The 22,344-nt window shown below is 42.4% G+C and overlaps 1 protein-coding gene across 4 annotated transcripts in view; it reads right to left on the bottom strand.

Annotated features, from left to right (window-relative positions):
- DGKI (diacylglycerol kinase iota) overlaps window positions 1–22,344 on the bottom strand; it is a gene marked incomplete at its 5' end in the record, with an annotated part of 437,574 nt that overhangs the window by 261,432 nt on the left and 153,798 nt on the right. For all 4 annotated transcript variants that reach the window (XM_082693877.1, XM_082693879.1, XM_082693878.1 and 1 more), the window contains one exon: window positions 8,985–9,080. In XM_082693877.1, coding sequence (XP_082550003.1) covers window positions 8,985–9,080 — 96 coding nt within the window. The remainder of the gene's footprint in view (window positions 1–8,984; window positions 9,081–22,344) is intronic.

Below are 22,344 nucleotides of genomic sequence, written 5' to 3'. Positions count from 1 at the left end.
TGCTCTGCACAAACATATAGCCTCCTACAAACACAGCCTCAATCTAAAATGACCATTGCAGAGGAGATGGTTATTGTCAGAGGCTCAAACTCTACAAATGAAATATGTGTGCACATGAGCACACACACACATACACTTGGCTTAATGAAAGTTTAGTATAAAGACAAAATAATGCAGCAAGATAAAGACAAGGTATGAAACTCTGGATGGTGATTAAGCTTCTCGGACGTTCTTCCACCTTTAAGTGGGCAGGAACTGCCTTCACGAGGAGCCCAAAGGGTTACTGTTATTGACTAACACTGACAAGTCCTAGGAGAGTGGCAAAATGATGTGAGTACTTCTCAGACTTCCGCTGAATGCTGAGATCCCGCAAGATGCCATAGATGTTCTGTGGGGAAGTAATGGACTCAGCAATCATCCCTTCCCCCGAGGGAAAATGTAGGAAATTCTGCACATCTTAGGTGTTTCTTAGAGCTTCATAACACATATTTGTATATCATAGGTGTTCAGTGTTTTCGAAACTTATTTGGTCATGAGCCTGCTTTAATGAAGGATACCCCAGATTGTTTTCTTGGGAGTTTAGTGCTCTCCAGAACATGATTTTGTTTCCAAAAAAAAAAAAAAAAAGGACTGTGCAAAAAGGGAATGATACTATTGATCCAGGGTCACCTAGGAGTTGAGAATCCTGAAGTCCTCTGGGCACTCTAACCCACCACTGTGTCTGTTGCATGAAGTGGGCAGGATCAGTTAGATACTCCCCTCAAGTGTATGCACAGCACCATGGGCCAAATAACCACACTAACGACAACAATAGCTATCACAGTAACAACGGCTAACATTCGCTGAGGGCCAGACACATGCCAGACACAGTTCACTGTGTGCACTTGGATGATCTCATGCAAATGTCCAACCATCTGGCTGGACACACGTGGAGAACCAGCACCTGCACCCATGGGAACACCCCACGCCCTTCCTCCACTCGCATCCACTGACTGGGGGTCAGGAACGGAGAATCTGTCGATGCAAATGCTTTCTCAAAACTATTTCTGTTGATGGCTTGGCTCTCCCTGAGTCATTCCGATTCATTAGCTCCTCCATATCCTAATGCAGGGAGAGACCTCTGGCAGACAGCAGCTTTGGCAGCTCCCTGGAGATGGTGTCTTTGAGGCTGGCACCCAAACAACATGAAGCTGCCTCAGCCTCCTGGGCTTTACTGCCTCCCTCGTAGTTCCCTCTGACAGCCCCCGCCCCACTCAGCCAAGCCGCCATCTAGGGGTCGAGCCCCTCAGTCTGCCACGCTGGACCCCTGGCATGCGAGGGGGCACCCAGCAGGCAGCCTGATGCATTCCAGGGCTTGAGTCCAGCATTGGTCTGGACCCGCCAGCCCCGACTGCACAGATGGGCAGAGAGGCCCAGCAGTGTGTGCTGGACCCTGCTTTGCCTACTCACCCACAGCACAGGCACACGAAAGAGCATCTGCACAGGCTGCTGTCCAGTGGAACCATATTCCAGGTCCATCTTTTTTTTTCTTCTAAGCAACAAAAAGCTGAAAGCGTTCTTCAAATAGGGCAGGGAGCTACCTCACGTGTACTCTTACAAGTTTCTTCCAAGGATCCAGTGAAGTGGGCAGCCTCCTTGTGAGTGGGTACTGTGATACAGAGGTGAGACTTCTGGTCTACCAGTAAGGAGATGTTTTCTGGAATGGGTTACTTTGATTTGCATACTCAGTTGGTCCCACCCATGACCTAGGGAGACTGTGGATATTACACACAGCAGCAAAATGACAAGGTAAAAGTTTAAGTCTCAGTGTTGGGGTTAGCAGGAGAATCCCAAACATAAAGTCTTGTTGAGAGCAAAGTCCAATGAAACTACTCATTAGCTTGTTCAGCTTCATGACCTTGAATTTTAAGTAGGGACAGGAGAAAACTAGAAAGGACATTGATGTTTGTCGACTAATTTCATCCCACTACCAATTCTGAGAGGCAGATACAATCAACACCACTTTACAGAAGGACCTGGGGCTCAGAGAAGTTGGGCAGAGGCAGGATTTTGATCCAGATCTTACTTGTCTCTAGATCTGCATGGTTCTTTACTCTCCACACCCCCCACGCCCATATTACATGGCCTCCCTAATGCAATTCATTCATTTACTCAAGAAAATTCTCTTTGTTAAGCTTCCGGCAATATTAGAAGATACCTTAGCATGAAGGTCAGGTGGGGGTGGCCATTTTAGCTATACTTTACCCAAAAGGAAAAGACTAAAGCAAAACACTTGAACAAAACAGTAACAAAAGGAAAACAGTACCCATCAGCCTACCCACAAACACAAGGTGACATAAGCCCATTTAAAAATAGAAAAGATATCTGGTAACAGCGCTCTGAAGTCTGACAGCTCCTTTTTTCTCTCACCCAACCTACACGTTCTCACTCACCTAACGTCTAACTACTCTCTTCCCCGCAGTTCTCAGTGGCGGGCGCCTCCCTGCCTGTCTGCTCACTTATCCAGAAAACCACAAATGTCTCAATGAAATCTTTAGTCAAGGCTGTTTGCAGTAGACCTCCGGGTGTATGCCCACCTGTGAGCCTTGCGGAGGAGCCACGAGGCCAGGTAAGTCACCTTACAGGACAGCCACTGCGTGTGTTTCCTGGGACTGCTCTAACCGAGGCCCACAAAGTGGGTAGCTTAAAACAACAGAAATGTATAGTCTCACAATTCTAGAGGGTTGACATCTGAAATCGAGGTACCCACAGGGTTGAGATCCTTGTAGGGGCTCAGAGGGAGAATCTGTTCTGTGCCTCCCTCTCAGTTTCTGATGACAGACAGCCTGCGGTCCTTGGTGTTCCTTGGGGTATAGCTCCCTCACTCCAGACTCTACCTGCTTCCCTATGCATCGCTGGGTGTCCTCTTCTTCCTAGAAGTCCACTTGTCACACTTGAGCAGGCACCTTAACTAAGCATCTCTGCAACAGCCCTATTTCCAAACAATGTCATAATCCAAGTACTGGGGATTAGGACTGCGGCATCTGTCGGGGGAGCACAATTCAACCCCTAACAGCCACCTTATACCAGTCCCCTTCGTTGGGTCCTGACACTCTTTATGAAAGAGAACAGGGGCCTTCTGCTCCTCTACCTGACACAGACAGTCATCTGTAGAGTCATCTTGCTCTTAACGTATTCATACCCTGTGCTGCCCGACAGAGACTCTGACGTGGTCGATCCCGGCTAGGATCAACCACTCCAGAAAATAAAATTAAAAAGAGTTGATAAGTTCACAATTCTCACCCAGCAATAAGAACCGGTGAGGCTGATCTTAGTGAAAACACTTTAAATCAGGAAATGGAGGCAAAATCGGTGACATTTGTCCCAAGGTCACTCTGCATGGGTGGAACAGCAGGTTTTCGGACCCAGGTCTGTCTCACAAAACACATTTCCTTCCCACGTCCCAGAGAGCCCATCTCTGTCTACTCAAGTAGACGCAGGTTGTGGACCCTGACTACGGTTGTTGGGTGCATCAATGTATCAATGTAGACAAGTGTAATTTCAGTGTCAAAATAGGTCTGCACTAGTATGTGCTCTATTGACTATTAACGGAGGTGTGAATTTCTTTAGAAGCCAGTATGTGGCTGAGCGTCTTTGTGTACACTATCAGCAACGCACGAGAAGGGTTTCTACCTACCACACTGTGATACTGTCATTTCCAGGTACTGGTCGCTCTCCACACTCACTGTCTGCAGTTCCGGGCACAGGCACCCAGCCCACAAACACTTCCAGAATAAATGAAGGAAGAAATGTCCACCTCAACACATAGCACCAAACAGAAGTGGTCCTAGTTGGGATTTTATTTCAGTTCTTCCCCCCCATAATTGTGTTTGGGAAACAGTGATCCTTCTGCTCCAATTTCATTACTGCTGCCTCCCTATCCCTTTCTTCTCTCTAGGCCAGAAAAAGAAACAGTTACTAATTTGGGGACTGTAGCTGATTTAGGAACAACTTTAATCCCATTAAATTTCTGCTCACAGACATTCTACAGTATTAAATGTTGTCACTAGAGAAATGCAGAAGATGAAGGATTTTAAAGGTCATCTGGTTCAGCCCCAAGGCTTTGGAGTAAACCCTCCCACAAACGTCTTTGTGTCCTATGAGGCCACTGCCTTTCTTTCAATACCATCCAATACCAGCCCCAAATATCAGTCCATAGGGCAGCAGGAAGTCCTGGATTTGCAGGACGGCTTTGGTTTTAAAGAGACTATTGCAATGTCCGCATAAGTCAGGGTGGCCGTCTCAGTGTCCCTGATGCAGTTCTGGTTTATTCTTAATGTTACGGCGCCCTTCCTGCCAGGAGCTTCTTTCACCCCTGAAATGGTCTTGCTTTAGACAACTTGTTCCGTGGCCATGCTCCCTAAGCACACAGGCATTTATAACGTGCACTCCAAGTGTCAGTTCCAAAGACATGGACACGCACAGCCCCCATCTGTCCTTTTTTCCATTCGTACCTAGCACGTGCCCTCTGTTGTGACCATACATGTCTGATGATCGCCTCCTCCCTTGTTGAATGCTTGTTCCTGCCTCTGAGTTTCCTAATGTTCCTCTCGCTTCCTGAATGTTCTCCAGCCCTACCACTTATGTAAATCTTACCCATCCTTCAAACTGTGCTTAAGCCCCACTGCCATGAAGCTGCCTCTGTCTACCTCAACCCACACTGATTCCTCCCTTCTCTTAACTTCTACCCGTGACATTTGCTTTGCTAAAATAAGGTAAGGAGGGAAAGGCACATCTTTGGTAATGGACTCACTCCTCCTCTGAACGCTCCGCCTGTACATTGCTTAGAAGCCTGCGGGTAGTACCTGGTCCTGGCAGTTTGGTCCTTATCTCAACAGGCTGGCTATCTTCAAAGGTGCCTCAATGAAAGGAATGAGATTATGATGCAGAATCCATTTGCACCTGCTTTTTACTTACCAAATGGTTGTTCAGCTATTTAGCTGCAAACAGAACATTGAAACTGGAGGCTCTCTTGGAGATTAACTTGCCTAACCTCTTACCCAAAGCCGATGTGCACCCCTCCCCCCCACACTCAGCAGCCTTGAAAGATGGCCATCCGGCTTGTTGGTAAACACATCATTTCAGCCTGTCTCTCTAGAAACCTTGATCCCTTTGCTGGATAGCTCTGGTTGTTAAAGCTCTTCCTTGTAATAGAGTATTTCTCAAAGTTAAGCCTGTGGACCATCTGCACCGTAGTTATTTGAGGGGCTTGCTAAAATTGCAGATTCCCAAGTCCAGCTCCAACATATTGAATCAGCGTTTGGAGCAAGGAGAGAAATAGTCATCTACATTGTTAACAGGTTTTCCAGGTGATATTTATGATCCATGTAAGATTCGCTGCTAGCGTCAATGGATTCTTATGGAGAATTCAGTTCTACCTTCCTAACGACAGAGAGCAAGACCCTCTCCTCTTCTTCAAGGCAGGTCTTTCAACACTGGAAGAGGTCAGTTCTCTACCTCCCTTCATTAATACTCTTCGGCAATCCAGGTTATTTCACTCTTACTCCTACTACAAAGCTCCCTACCCTGAACCAAGTGGAGCACACTCCTCCCGGTCTTTCCCTTCCTGCCAATGTCCCCCCTCCCCTGCCAAATATGATGCCCAGACTGAGAGAGAGAGCTTTGTAATGCTCTCACTACACGCTGACAATTTTCTGAAGTACAGTTGACTCCTGGACAGTGTGGGGGTTCAGGGCACCAACCTCTTGTGCAGCCAAAAATCCAAATATAACTTCTGACTCCCTAAAACTTAACTTCTATAGCCTGCCCTTGACTGGAAGCCTTACTGATAACATAAACATTCGACTAACACATATTTTGTATGCTATGCACTGTATGCTTATGATACAGTAAGTTGTAGATAATAGTTTTAAAAAATCATAAGAGACAGGGCACCTGGGTGGCTCAGTGGGTTAAAGTCTCGGCCTTCACCAGGTCATGATCCCAGGGTTCTGGGATTGAGTGCGGCACAGGGCTCTCTGCTCAGCAGGAAGCCTGCTTCCTCTTCTCTCTCTACCTGCCTGCCTCTCTGCCTACTTGTGATCTGTCTGTCAAGTAAATAAATAAAATCTTTTTTAAAAAATCATAAGAGAAAATAATTTACTATAGTTATAATACTATCCTGTATTTATCAGAAATATTTCACATATAAGTGGACCTTATGGTTCAGATCCATGTTGTTCAAGTGTCAGCTGTTTTATCAATTTACACTCTAATGAGCGGACAGTGAGAATATCCATTTTGACTTAAACTAAGCTGCAGGTATTTTAATTTTGTAAATCTTTGCTAATTTAATGGGCACATGACCTTGACTCCTTATAGTTGTTTTATTTTGGGTGCCTTCTAAAAATATGTTTCATATATATATTGGGATTGGTAGTTCTTTTGAGAATTGTCTGCTTCTCTCTTCTTTCTGTTTTTGTTGTTGTTGTTTTAATTTTTAACGCATTGTGTCAGTTGCGGTGGTAAGTAAATCCTTTCAATGCATTATCTCCTGTAATGTTCCAAACACTCCCCCTACTCTGTAGGTGAAGAAACTGAGCCTTCAGGAGCCTGTAATGAGAAAACACAGACCTTCTGCTTCCTCACGGATTCATCTTTCATCAACATTGTTTTTTTGGAGGAGAGCTCTTCACCTTCCAAACGCTTTGTAAAGTGAGTTAACAGAGCTGAGTATTGGAGGTGAAATTTGGAGAAAGATTCAGAAGAGCACCAGAAATATTCATAATGCTGTTTTCTCCTGCTTATACTTACAACTTCCCTTATTGTTGTTTTTCTGGGTATAAAGAGAATAGTGACCAAGTTATAATCAATTGGTGGGTAGCAATGTTATTTAGGAGCATAAATCTATCTGTGTATATATTTGCCAAGAGAGGTAATATGTGGCTGACCCTAAAAGACTACCAGAAAAGGATCAAAGGGAATAATTTGGAAATGATGCAGAACTCCTAAACAGTAGCAGCAGAAATCGTTAAAAAGCATATATATAAGTAAAATTGGTTTTCCTTTTTTCCATTTTATATTATCTGATGTCCCAAGACCAGTGTTTTTGCAATTAACTGAGATCCTAAAGTTAATTCATTATTTATAGCATTTCAGTCCAAGTAGCTGAGCAGCTCTTGGTTTTTGGTTAATTCAATCAAAGTTTATGCAATTATACTTTAATTCAAAATACATATGCATAAAGTTGAAATCCTGATATTTAAATCAATTGAATTTACAAGATTAAGAGAAATGCAAACAACCAAGTACAGATCTGAGTTGGAAGCAAAATTCAAAATAATTTTATTCTACCCTCTTTTTCTAAGAAGGTAACCAGTGCCCAAAGGACAGGAGTTCTCAGTATCACACAGTGAGTGCTAATAGTGAGATTCAAATGGAGACCCTGTACAGCTGGGCCTTTCACTGATCTCTATTCCTAACTTTACTCAAGCAAACACTGGTCCTCTCAACTCTTATGAAGGTTTCCCAAAAAAACCTATAAACCAGTCATCAGAACAGCTAATGCAATTTTTAAAGTTTTGTTCCTCCAGCTCTGCAATTCCAGCCAGACTGATCAAAGCGCTTGAAGGCTATATTCTTCTAAAAGCTTTAGCGGAAACTCAATTTCTTCTGTATTAGTCATTGATAGAAACATATTCATTTGTAATTCCAAAGTCCTGCATTTTGCTCCAAATCTTTCTTTCATGTAATAAACAAACATAATGAAAGAGAGAAAAAAAAGTGTGTTAGATGCCATTTAGGAGGCCCATTTCCCCAAATATGAAGAAACTCATTTTTTCTTTCTTCTTTACTCTTCTAGGTTTCCCGTTACTCTCTTTTAAAACCAATAATTTTGAATTACACAAAAATTTTAAGTTCACTTTCTCAACAATAAAATTTTAGTTCCTCACAACTTAATGCCTGGCAACCATGCTCTTTTCACAGAATATAAAGACAACCTTGACATTTAAGCTGATGGTTCTAAATGAGGATACAAAGCAAATTTTAAAAAGCATGGGCTCTTCCAATGTATTTGTTAACTGTCCAGTTTCTAGAAATTTATCCTTCACGCTTGATCCGAATTATAGGCATACCCTGGAGACACCGTGGGTTCCGTTCCAGACCACTGCCATAAAATATCACAATAAAAGGAGTCAAATGAATTTTTTTGCTTCCCAATGCATCGGAAAATTATTATTTACACTATTCTATTAAGTGTGCAATGCCATTACGTCAAAGAAAAAAAAATGGACTGGCCTTAATTAAAAAATACTTCATCACTACAAGTGCTAACTATTACCTTGGCTCTCCACCAGTCATAATCACCGATCACAGATGACCATAACAGACAACAATCAGAGTTGGAAATATCACGAGAATTCCCCAAATGCGGCGCAGACACAAAGTCAGCAAACGCTGTTGGAAAAAAATGGCGCAGGGGCAGGGTTGCTACAAACCTTTAATCTGTTAAACAAACAAACAAACAAACAGACAACACCCCCCCCTGCAATATCTACAAACTAAAGGACCTATGCCTGTATTTGCAGCTGGCGCCCAAGGCCAAATCCATGGGTCACCCCGTGCTCACACTCCCCCCTCTACAAGCGAGTCACCCCCTCTCACGGTTACAGTTCCTCCACACAGAGACCTCTCCCCCCACACACACACCCCGTCCAGAAGCAAACACTCATGCACCTTCCCCCGACACACAAATCCAAACCAACCCTGGGAGTCATCACAAAGAGCACCTTCTACCAAAGTTGAACCTGCAGAGCCAAGCCCTGAGGCCATTAAAACCGACCCCCTGAAACCCACGTTGACTGGCCACTATCTCACAAGGGACAGGCTCTTTCAAACCTCTCCTTGGAGATTCGGGCAAGGTGGCCTCCGTGCTGCCCGCAGACGCCACGTGGCAGCCTTCCCCGGGGCAGGTGAGGGCCCAGAGGTCCGAGGAGCACACTCACTGCAAATCTGACTTGGCAGTTCTCCTCTCCCAGGTAACACAGGTCTCCTGAGACGTTGGTCTCCAGCCACAGGTGCTCTCCGTTCACGGCATTCTCCTGGAAGGAAAAGACCCACCTGACTTCAGTTTTCTTTCCAGGTGTAAAGGGGCGAGAGCTCAAATTTAGGTTTTTGGAGGCAAGAAAGTAAGGGCACCCACAGGGTTTAAGCACTTCTCATTTTACCCCTGAAAATATGGCCAGTGCTTGTCCTATCAAAATTTTAGAAATAGAACAGGTCTTTGGTAAAATTTTGTCAAGCCATCACTAAAACAGACATGAGGCCTATGAAAGCTTTATCCATAAGCTGTGATAATCTGTGAAACATATATTAAACAAATAAAGAAAAATCCCTCAAATTGTTCAATGTAAGGTCGTATTTATGCAGGCCCAACACTGCAGGTTCCATGACAATCGAGACCAAAATCCTATTAAAAGTTGCCTTTACTTAGCAAATGAGTTAAGAAGGAGGACAGTGGTACTAACGTACTTTAGAGACTGTTTGAAGACATACTTATATCAGTAATGGGTAAATTATGTTCTAAGGCAGAGGCTTCTTAAAACTTACTCTTAAGTCACTGTGTACTCAAAGCGTAATAAATTGCTACTAATTCACACTTTTCCTACTTCAGCAGGTCTTTCACCCATATAACATTAAATTTCTCCAGTTGAATTTTTCCTGCTTCTGTAAATGGTCACATGTGATTGCAAACAGAGGTGCTGTGATGGGTGACATGAAACATCCATCAGGAATGCACAACGTTTCGTCGGGGTGGGTGGGGGAGTGTAATGCTTCTTCAACAGGACGCCGAATAGGATTGCACATTCCTTCTGGCACACTACCTTAGAAACCTGAGGGATTTGTGTATCAGTTGTGTATTTTTTGCTCATTTGCTTGAAAAGGACTCTGAGCTATTAAGGAAAGCACTGGACTCAGGTAACCACAAAGAGATGAAGTTTACTGATCTTGGAGGAAAAGTGTTTTTGTTTGTATCTGGTTCATCTGTGGGGCATACCATGGATTTTTTTCCCCCATGGGAGATGTTATAGACTGAACTGTGACTCCCCCCAAGTTCATATGTTGAATGTTCATATGTTCCTCAGTATCTGAGGATTAAGCCTTTTTAGAGGTAATTAGGTCATGTGGGTGGTGCCCTTATGATTGGGATTAGTGCCCTAATAAGAAAAGACATGAGAGGGATTGTTTCCTCTTTCCATACGTACACTGAGGGAAGGTCATGTGAAGACAGGGTGAGAAGGCATCGCAAGCCAGGCCATCTACAAGCCAGGAAGTGGGTTCTTACCAGGAACTAAAACTACCAGTGCCTTGATCCTGGAATTCCCAGCTTCCAGAACTGTGAGAAATAAATTCCTGTTGTTTAACCTACCCAATCTATGTATTTTGTTAAATGACTTCAATAAGGAGCTTTATAGAACAGCCAAGTAATATAGAAGTCCATCTTACACGAGTCACCTTTATAATAACTGACTCCAGAAATGTCCACATGACTTCCCTCTGAATACCAAAGATCAACATGAAGTAGCAGAAACAAATACCGAAGAGAAACTGGAAAAAAATACAAAGTATCATCTATTTCTTAAAATAAACATATTTCTTCAGATTCTAGTACAATACCTTCCCTTCAGAGCCTGTAGGCTCAAATGATTTTCAGACAAGTATAACTAGAGGTTATAGATACTTCACCATCTGAGGAGGTTGACACCAACTCTTAGAAGAGTGAGAGTGAGGGGCAGGAGAAATTTCATGAGTTCGGCAGATATTCAGCGATCAGAAACAATGCACAGGGAGACTCTAAGGCGGGGGTGGGGGGCATCCTATGCATGTCTAGAGTGCTTCAAAAAACATTCCAAAAAAAGAAAGCAATGGTAATGAGAATCATGACCGTCCATGTCAAAGGGTGACTGAACATCTTTTCACCAAGACTTCTTCTTCTCTATCAGTCACTTTTTCCTGTAGAAAGTCATGTTCATTTTTTTTTTCATGGAAGTCAATGGAAAATGGGGTTCACCTCACAGTCAGTCTTGCAGAAAAACAACAGAAGCAAGAGAAGAAGAGCTATAGGTTTAGACCCTAAAAGTTTTCAGGTAGGAATGGATGAAGACAGTATACATATTTATTTTTCTTGTAAATGCATACATATATACATATATATGTGAATATATATATATACACACACATACATATACGTGTGTGTGTGTATCCTGTTTTTGTTAGGTATCCTAAATAAATTGATCTCCACAATCTAAAACAGTTTATTACTGAGAACTTGATATCCAACTTTCATTTACAGCCATTTATAGAATGAGATCTCTTTTCATTCTCTTGTTCTTTAATTTATTCAATAAACATTTATTCCACACCACTGGTGCCAGGCACTGGGCTAGTGTGGTAATGCACAGCATAAAATCTACCAGAGAATATGAAAACTGAACCCATAATTACAGCATCAAATATTAGGGAAACCAAAAGAGCAAAGATCCTACCAACAGTTTTAGAAAGTGAAGAATAAATCGTTGCAGTGGATAAAATGGTCAAAAACCACTGATAATAAATACAAAACTGATAAACCTTGAGTCAGATTCAGGCATAGAAGGGTCATTGGGATTTGCTAACCTCATTCTTGAGTGGAGATCACATAGGGAAGAAAGAAAAAAAAGACAAGAAGCTTCCTGCCACAGTGGTTCTGACCCACTGGGTCTTAAATTTGACTACTCATTAAAATGAACTGGTAAGTTTTTAAGAATACCTGGGTACCATCCCCAGAGAGTTTATTTTAACTAATGTGGGGTGAAACCTGGACACCATGAGTTTTCAACGTTTTGAAGTGACTCATGTACAGAGAGTCTGAGACCCCATAACCAAGCAGACCCTACTCTCCCCCCTCAAGTTAATAGATTCTAGAACTTGTCTATGACTGATCTATTAAATCTGATACTTTTCTGTCCTTGTACAGTCACCAGAGAAAAAGGTAAAAGAGGAAGAGAGAGGAGGAGACATAAGGTAGCCCAGAGAGATTTTAAGGAGAGAGACAGGAAATCATAGATAGTGAGAAGGCTCAAAGTTAACAAGATAGATCCAGGGGATAAGAAAAAGTCTTCAATGCACAAGCCTTTAAAGAAACAACAGAATAAATGAGAATGTTTATATACTTACTAGTAATCTTACATTAGGAATGTACCTAAGGAAATAATCCTAATGGAAGAAAAACCATTTACATCAAGAAGTTTATTTCTACTGTGTATAATCAAAAATTGGAAACATCACAAATGCTCTGTGGAGAAGAATGTTTGGTAGATAATACATGAAACAGAGCATTATAAAGTCATCAAGAAGTGACAATTATGAAGTCTGGCCATATGGAAAACTACATAATGTAAAGTCAAATAAGAATAAATTTCAAAATTACCTGTATATTACAAATCACAACTCTGAATATAAATAAGAGCTGAAAAAACTGTATTTGTAGCTTGATTTCTGGATCCACACATCCCTGTTAGTTATTTTTACTTGTTCTCCTTTCCTGGAAAAGTTCAAGAATGAGTTTTCTTTATTTGCTGCCCGACTTCCTTTCCACCGCATTGTTTCTCGAACCCAGCTCATCAAGCTTGCTTCCTTCTCTTTCCAATGTAACTATTTTTGTGAAGATCATCAGTGACTTTACATGGCTCAGTCCAATAGCCACTTCTCAGTCTTTATCGTAATCAACAGCTTTTGATACAGTGATCATTCCCTTCTTTTAGGGACACCTGCTTCCTAGAAACACTATACTCCTTTTTTTTTTTTTTTTAATTGCACCTCAATGGCCACTCCATCACAATCTTCTTTTCTGGACCTTTCCTGTAATCCCAAACTCTAAACAGTAGAGTGTTCCGCAGCTCATTCCGAGATCTTCACTCTTCCCCAGCCACCTCCAGTCCTAGGTTATTTGCTTTTAGTTCTTGTGACTTTAGATTCCATCAATTGTCATCTCCCAAATTATTCATACAGTACAAACCTCCTCTTTGAACTTCACACTCATTAAAACAAAACAAAAAAACTGCCCTCTCAATATCTCTACTTGAAACCAACAGGCATCTCAAAATTTTAGCCTCAAAACTCAGTCTGTGGTATACTCCTTAAATCTACTCTTACCTTCAAATGCTATTTCCATTCTTAGAGCTGCAAATATTTTCTAAAAACTTTGGGGTCGTTTTAGATCTCCCTTTCCCACTCCTGTCCATCTACTAATGTTACTGACTCCAGTTTCAAAATGGGCATGAAACTCAATTACTTACCACTTCCACCACCACCACCTGATCCTCCATAATCTTTGGCTTGGAATGCCCTCATACCCCCTAACTGGTGTCCCTGCATCGATCTTGCCTCCCCATGGTCTATTCTTCACAGAGCAATGAAAGTAATTGCTTTAAAATGTAAATTTGACCAAGCCACTGATAGGCTCGAAATCCCTCAAAGGCTATCCATGAACTTGGAAGAATGCAAAGCTTTTACTATCTAGTCCCTGGGTGCCTCCCTTACTTCCTATCTCTCTGTAACCTTATTTCCTGTCCTGGTTACCTCATCTTCTATAATACTCTTTCTGAGTCAATGACTTGCAGTCACTAGGCTCCTTGCTATTTATTTCCTCAAGCTGGCTAAAGAAGCTTCACATCAGGTCCTTTGAATTGGCTGTTCCCTTGACTTATAATTGCTTACACGAGATAACTACATTGTGCCTCCCTCTTTTTTTTTTTTTTAAAGGTCTCTGTTCAAATGTCCCTATATCAAAGGCTGTTCACTGCATATGCTGCTTAGTCTATCCAAATTGTTTACTCCTCCATTCTGATTCTATGTGGTTAGTTTCTATTCACTTACTGGTCATCAGATCCAGTGTTACTCCTTCCAAGAAGCCATCACTCGCTCCAAAGTCTAAGTGAAGTTATTTGTTAGTTTCTCTCATAAAACTATGTTCCCTTCCAATAACCTTTCTCCATTGGTAATTATCCATTCATTGGAATGATCCTTTGATTAATGTTTCCTTATATATGAGATTCTAAGCTCCATGAGAACACTGAATGTCCAGAACTTCACTTAATGCCTGGAAAATAATGACAAATAAATTTTGGGACTTGAAAAGATGAAAGACTAAGAATCAATGAATAAATGAATCCATGCACATTTTTATTATATGCAACTCCAAGGGGGTAGAAAGGCATAATTATTTTTATCTGTCCATTAGTCTAGAGTCATAAACTGTGAGAAGTAAACATGGTGCCTAATAAGAAACAGGACAGTCTTCTAAAATCACAAACAGAAGAAAAGCCTTTTTAAAAAAAAGTCATGCAAAAAAAAAAAAAAAAAAGAGAGAGAGAGATGGAGCATACCTCTTACTAGACTACATTTATCCCATGGCTCATCCTTTTCCTGCACATCTGTCTTATCTGATACCTAATAAAATACATTTATAGTAACACTACCCAAAAGAGAAATCTGGACTTTGCCCTCAGCTCCGCAAAGGTCATCTAAGTGCTGGGAATGTCCTGCCTGATAAGAGTATATGTTTACTTTGGGGCCTTGAGCCATGCCAGATAGTCTAAGACAACTATGACTTATGGTGGGGCTTAGAGCCATATATCAGCTCAGCCTCCAGAGGGGCTAGAGATTAAGTTCAGCCATGCAGGAAATCAACCAGGTCTACATGACCAAGCCACAACTAATACACTAGACACCAAGGTTCAGATTGATTGGCAATATGCCACACGTGCTGTCACACAAAGTTGCTAGGCGAGGTTAGCACTGTCCGCAAATCCACTGGGAGAGAATAACGAAAAGCTCAACCTGGGAAACTCTCCCGGACTCTGTACCATGTACCTCTCCCCTTGGGTAGATTTGAATTTGTATCCTTTCATTGCAATAGGCCACAAATGTGTATATAATAGCTTTCAGTAAATTCTATGAGTCCTTCTAGTGACTCCTCAAACATTTTGAGTATGATCCTGGGGATGCCCAAACCTTCAACTGATGTCAGAAGTGAAGGAAGATGGTCTGGGGGACTCCTGGATTCTGCACAAGGGTATCCAGCTGACGTTGCATTCACACAAAAAGAGAACAGACAAATGAACCACTGTGGTTTTCTTACATTTCTGATTCATCCTTCTCTAGCTCAATATTAATAAACTATGACATAGACTTTTCACATACCAGCTATATGATCTTGGGCCTCTCTCACTTCCCTAAACTGTATTTTACTCACCACTAAATTGCAGAAATAAGTGTACTTTACTCACAAGATCACAGCGATACTTAAATGGGAAAAATGCATAATGTCCAATGCCTTGCACACAATTAGAATAGGTGTTCAATGTAGTTTCTACTATTGTTATTGTGGTTACATTTGTGAAACTGAATAAAGGATGCCTCGTTTAAAATGGAGTCAGGAGGTCAGATGGGGGAGCTGTCACACTCTACGACTCATCATTAATTGCAGACCTCCAACAGGAAGAGACTTACTTTGCATTCCCAATACGAAGAAGACTATTTTGCTCCTTCAGCAAGAGGAAAAGAATTTCTCCTTGATGCCCAACAAGCTCAGCCAATAAGAAAATACCTCAGCCAATGAGAAACCATCACCTCCCTGAACTCACGCTTTCCTCCAGTGGACTTCCATTTAAAGCAGCCTCTCCCACACTCCTCCTTTTCTCTATAATGTTTCTTTCCTTTGATCTCCAGATCAAAGGTAGTGTCATAGCTTGCATGTCCCGAACTATAATTCCTCGGCTAATCCCAAATAATCCCACTTTGCTGGTAAAATAACTGGCAGTTTTACTTTTAAGGTGGACACTCTCCAGTTTTCCTTCCCTTCTAACCCATAGATTTTGGTATTATCTGTTTTTTCCCTTGATCTTTGTACCAAGACTACTAACCTTTCATCCAAATTATTTTTTTCTTCTTCCTGGACATACAGCTAGACCTTATTACCCAGCCTTCCTTGCAACTAGGTATGGCCGTGTGACCAAGATCTAACCAATGGAACATAAGCATGAGTGACATGTATGGTTTTCAGACTTGGCCCATCAAAACCTCCCACATGCTTTCCTCCATGCTCTTTTCCCACACTGGATACTTGAAAAGCCAACCTTGGGGATGATTTCAGAAGCCATCTGGTGAAGATCTAAGAGCAACTGTCTGGGGCATTGAAAAACTATGTGAAATAGAGCCCACCTCCCACTCAGCCTACCGGAAACAGTCCTTATCCGTTACATGAGGGAGAAATATACTTCTCTTCCACAGTGATTGTATGTTTGAGTATCCTATTCATTGCAGCCTAGACTACACCAACTAACACAGACCTTATATTTTTGTATGGATTTCCTTTCATTATCTACATCCAGCCCCAAGTTACTTATCATATACTGAAGAACACATCTAACCTGAGTGCTGGATTCTTCTGCTCTGAACTCTAATTCTGACTTTCTCTCTATTTTATAATATTGCAAAATTAATTCCCTTAGAACATAACAACAGTTTTGCCTCTCTCTTGCTCAGGATGCTTAAATGATGTTCTATTATTTATAAAATGAAATCCAAATTTAATCTCACACACTAGACCTTCCACGGACACCAATTTGTCCATCCACAACCTTCCTTGTATTCACCTTTGCACATTTTCTTCCTTCATCACTCTTCTCTAAATATAGCCATAGCCTCCCTTTTTTGTGCCATGCTTTTTGTTTATTCCATTCTCCCCACCCAGGAATCTCTTTCTCCTCTACAAATCAACCTTGAAATACCATCTCAAACAATATACAACTCAGAGTATCCATCTGTGCCAGACCAAAAAAAAAAAAAAAAAAAAAACAGTTCTCCCATTTCTAAATGAAGATAACATTTCTTCTGTATCTGTCAGTACTGAGACAAGTCTTTATAGATATACATATGTTTATATAGCTGGATCTATACAAAGATGGATCTAGCCACCTAAGAGTAGAGATCCATCTAGGTATAGATTTATAGATACAGATATGATTCCTTGCTCTCCAGTTCTACTGAAGTCCTAGTAATGGTTATAGTTAAAAGGATAGGTGTGTGTATTGGTGGGAGCGGTTTATAGACTTCAAATAACACAGAATGCACTGACACTAGAGGCAAATCATTTACACAAAAGGAAGATACTTGCTTATATAAATGTTTTGAAACAGGAGGGAAGTTATAAAGATGTATCTCATGTAAATGTCCTTACAAATTTGGAAAGGAAAAGAACTCTGAACTGTCTCTCCCTCAAAATCTTCATGATAATAGTAGGTAGAATTTGTCTAGGATAGTTTAACAAGGATAGTTTAGCCAAGAAGCATGTGGCTATTGAGAACTTGAAATGTGGTTCCCACTAATTGAGATGTCCTGTCACTGTGAAATTCACAGCCGACTTTGAATACTCACTGGGGCGGGGGGGGGGAGAATGCACACCTCCTCATTGATAGTTTTTATACTGATTACATATTGAGATGGTAATTTTTTTTATATATTTGGTTGAACAAAACATGGTACTAAAATTAAAATTACATATTTATTTTTACTTTTCTCAAAGTGGCTATTAGAAAATTTAGAATTATTTTATGGCTCACATCTATTTCTTATTGGGCAATATTAGCTCAATCACTTGCTTAGGGACAGAAGCTTAGCCCCAGAGAGACACTTCTCCATGACCTGTGAAACTGTGGGATTCTACGATCTCTCCCAACAACCAGTGTGACTTAAAATTCTTACAATTTGGTGAACTAAAAGACTATAAGGGTGCACAGAATCATGCTAGATCTGCCCCCACTATTAACACAGCAGACCAGTGCCAGGACATTCACTGATTTATAGCTGGTTAGCTCCTCCTGACCTCTCGGCCATCAGATGCCTTGATCAACCCGACTTAACAGTTTTTGAAATGGGAATGGGCGTGGGGAAAGGTTGAGGTGAGAGTCACAATCGGGGACAACACCCAGACCCGAAGGTCAAGAGCTTAGACCTGAAGGCACAGGTTTGCTAGGACCTGCCCCCTGACAGAAGACTGAAATGAGAACATGCTTCCGCACGCAACCATACACACCTGCCTCCTCCTGGCGCTTCATTCAACGTTTCTAAAGATAAGACGACCTAGTTTCCTAACCCAGTTTAAACCAATCCCGCGTGAAGACTGTCCGCGTAATCTTGTCCCTGAACCAAGTGGTAGGGTGGTGTGTAACTGTGTTATGTTTCTACATACCTAGGAGAAAGCACTTCTTTTCTTAGCATTGTCAACTAGAGGAAAGAAAATATGGTCTGGATTTAAAATCCAGCTTTGTTTGTGTTGAACTTATTTTCCATAGCCCTCGGGATTGGCGGAAATTTTCCAAGGAGAGAGGAAAAAAATGAACTGAAATTAAAATTGACGTTAAAACCAACATGCCCTTTAAGAAAGATCTGGATGGCTTTCCCACCACTGCTTTGAAAGTTGTTTTAGGCAGTGTAAGGGGCAAAAACAAATTATAAAACAGTGGAGACAGAGTGAGACCCACCTCCTTGCCCCCTGCTATCATATTAAAAAGAGAGAAGAAATCTCTAAGTACAAATTAAGTCTCCACCATAGAATCAGGCCTGCGACATTTAAGAGAAGACACACATTATCTGTACAACAGACATACTTCTGAAGGAGCTAACTCACTCTAAACCGGAAACCTGGATTCCAGCCCAGGAGATGGGAATTTTTTTTTTTCCCTTTTTGAGTATTACTCCTTTTTTGGCAACTTAGCCTGTTTTCCCCAAAACTGGCTTGCCCAGCATGCGTGACTTGGTGTCCATGGGAGCAGCTCCTGCAGGTTGTCACCATGAAGGTGAAGAGGGAAAGCGTGGGGAGGAAGAGGGCAGCCCGCGGCCGCGCTCTAAGACTTACACAATGCTTCATACTAGGAAAGAGAGGTTAAAAGAGTTACCTGGGATTCAAAGAGCAGAAACCCATTTATTTTCCAAAGGCAGCTTTGGACTCTCTGTCTACCAATCCTTTCAGGAATTGGAGATTACCTGAGGCTGGTCAACTCCCAGTGAAATATCCCCTTCTCACTTGATTGAACAGAAAGCTGCACTCAATTTGTCCCCCGACATCTGCAGCCAGAGAGCAGGTAGGCCTGTGATGCTGTGCTCTCCATCGTGAAGAAGAAAAACCAAGCAGAAAACACTGTCCCTCCCTTCAAGGAGCCTGAAATCCAGCTGAGGACATAGAATAAGAGAACAACTAAAAACCGCTAATTTGGTTCTAAGGTTTATAAGACCGTGAACCATGGGGAGAGGTACTGTGAGGAAATAAAGCAAAAATGGGTAAGATAAACAGGACTGGTTCAGTTGAAAAGATGGACATGACCCGGCACAGAGCAAGGGAGGAAATGTCTATAGGACACAGCAATTGCCACCTGTGTATACTATTGTCACTAGAAGCCTCAGGTGCCACGGTAAAGACTGATCAGGCCACTCTTTGGACATCAACATTGAGGGTTCCATCCGGGATGTACATGGAGGGACAGGCATTTGCTCAGGACCCAGGAGGGACTGTTCTTGATGAGTCACCAAGAAAATGAGATCAAGGAAGACAGAGAATCTGATAAGTCATAATAACTATTTGAGTAAATCACAGCAAGAGAGAAGTTCCGGGACTTTGAGGAACAGCCAAAAATAAGAGAGAGATAATACACATCACTAAGTAGGGAAATGAGAATATGAAGATGAGAATATGAATACTTTAAGGGCGTTATTAAGTCTGCGTACCCAACACGTCAAACCGACTCCTACTCTAGTATACACCTGGCCCAAGGACACAGGTGCCGAGTCTAGGCTCACCAAATCAGTGCCCTTCGGTGTCCCAGCACCCCCACTAGCCAGCTGCTTCCCCAAGGTCCTTTGCACAAAGATACTTAGGAAATGTTGCGCCCCTTTCTGAAGACTTTTGCATGAAGTCAAAACAGGACTGCTTTGGGATTCTACAATAATCAGAAATGTAGGGACTAAGCTTTTAATCCCAGCGTTTAATTCTACCCTGATTCGTCTTACAACTTCACATGCACCATGAAGAGCCTCTGTATCTGTTTTTTTTCACTGGTGAAATGCAGGGTGGGGGGTGACATAAGTCAGCGGGTCAGAGTCCTAGAGGCCTTTGAAATGACCCTCCACCCCCCCTAAACCCTCCCTCTCAACTGGGAGACACATAAAAAGCTCCAAACCGAGATCAGTAAATAGTAAGTGTGAATAAATGAAGATTGATCATTTCAATGCGTTTAGTCCAGGAGAGTGGGCTGGTGGAGGGGGAGAGGCAGTCCTGCTGTTCTTCCACAGGCGGCCGGGCGGGGGGTGGGATGAGGGAATGGCAGAGGCTGGTCAAACCAGTGGTCAAGCTGGTAAGCCAGGGGCTTACCCTTGAAGCAGAACACAGAAAACCCTGGTTCAGCAGCTTGTACAGACCAACAAACTAAGGTGACATAAATGAAAATGGCGAAAAGCCCATTTGTTAGGAAAAGCCAAAAATTTTGAAGCAAGGGTAAGTCTGGGGCGGGGTGCGGGGGGGGGGGGCTCTAAAATGTTTTTAGCCATCTGCTTCTTCCTCTCTTCTGAGAACACTGTTTTACATGGTCCTAATAAGGAACTGTCGTGTTGGTCACTGTTGGGCTTTGGTTCACTAACAGCAGTATCAGCCCACAGTTAATTTTTCTTTTCAGAGTCATATCTTTATAGTTCCTTGCACATCAGATCTTCAAATATGCCCTCAGATGGACCGTCTTCAGAGGAGGCTCTCAGCGTTCCCGCCATTGTGAAACGTCCCCACAGCGCTTCCTGACATGCCATCATTTCCCTGGGGCGCCGCAACAGGGCGCCCACAATCAAAGGAGAGGGAGGAAGAAAGAACTTAGTCCTCACTTGTTCTTCCCCTGCTATGTAGTACAGCCTTCCACCACCAGCCCAAAATACCATTCTGATGAAATATTAGAGTGCCTACATCTCTACAGGAATCAGAAAATAATACCTTCTTACCAAACTTCAGCTGAAACAGGACACTTCTTTTTAAGAGCCATTTCTGATAACTGTTTCCACCATCAAACAGCGGTGGATCGTCCTTCCTGGAGCTCTGTGACTCGGGGCCCCTCCATTCCAGGGGTCCACACCTATGTTCTTGCTGTTGACTTCTTGTCTCCAACTGCTTCCCAAGCTCCTTGAAGGTAGAAACCCCATCTTCCTCCCCTCAGGATCCCAAGGAACCAAGGCAGGCTCTAGCACAAAGCAGGGACTCAAATGTGGGATGGATTAGTGAATTCATCCCTAATTTTCTTTCTGATTAAATAAATCGGCAGGCTGCGCTGTTTACAAAGACCTTTGACACTTACTGCCACATTTGATTCTAATAACACCGAGGAAGTCCCTCTTAGGGAGGGGCCACAGTTGTCCCTGTCTATTGATGAGGACACTCAGACTGAAAGAAATCAAGTGACTTGACTAATATCACACAAGGAACAAAAGGATTTAATGACTTTTTCTATGTCAACTATTTAAATTCTCCCTCATTAGGGTCCTACTACTTTAGGTCAGAGGATTGTTTTGGCATCACAAACATTAAATTCACCAGTTTGGGTCCCTGAGTCGCATCATTCTCATCACTGGACCCCAAATGTCTCTCTTTGATCCTATTTATCCGCTTGTTTATACATTTAATTCTTTTTAATTACATAAACACTGGCGTGGATAGATTCTGCTTTCCATTACGGTTTAAGAGTTCATCAAGGAACAGTCCTGGAATCAAGGGGAAGGCCAAGAAGGGAGTTCTTTCTTCCTGAGCACCAGTGCAGCACGTGCGGGGCCTACCACAGCACTCTCCAGCCTCTCGTGGAGGAAGAAGCTGCATCCCAGCTAAGCCCAGTCTTCTGCCAGGTGCTTCATGAAGGTAGGCAGCATACCATGGCATGGGTCCAGAATGTCAAGTAAGAATGTCACTAAGTGTGTGCTTGGGAGAGGGGAAGAATTGTTTTACCATAAAAGGACATTAAGTCATGACTTATGGGCTAAAAAAATATTTTAATTAAAAAAAAACAAAAACAAAAACCTCGTTTCCCGCCCTGCTATGCTCTTTCATGCGGGAGACCGTGGATTATCCCCACTATTCAGCTCAACTACCAATGCTAAACCAGAACCACCCTCCGGACCAGAGCGGAGGATTGCAGGGAAGCCCTCCTCTACCTTCGTGCTGCTCCCTACGTTCCTTCCCCCAGGAAGGGACAAAGTCCTTCAGTCCACAGTGATTGATGCCTTTGACCAAGAACCTGA

This window comes from Mustela nivalis (genome assembly GCF_964662115.1).
Source record: "Mustela nivalis genome assembly, chromosome: 12".
Classification (NCBI taxonomy): domain Eukaryota; kingdom Metazoa; phylum Chordata; class Mammalia; order Carnivora; family Mustelidae; genus Mustela; species Mustela nivalis.
The sequence above is the reverse complement of the archived record's forward strand: the minus strand, read 5'-3'. Positions and strand labels throughout refer to the sequence as shown.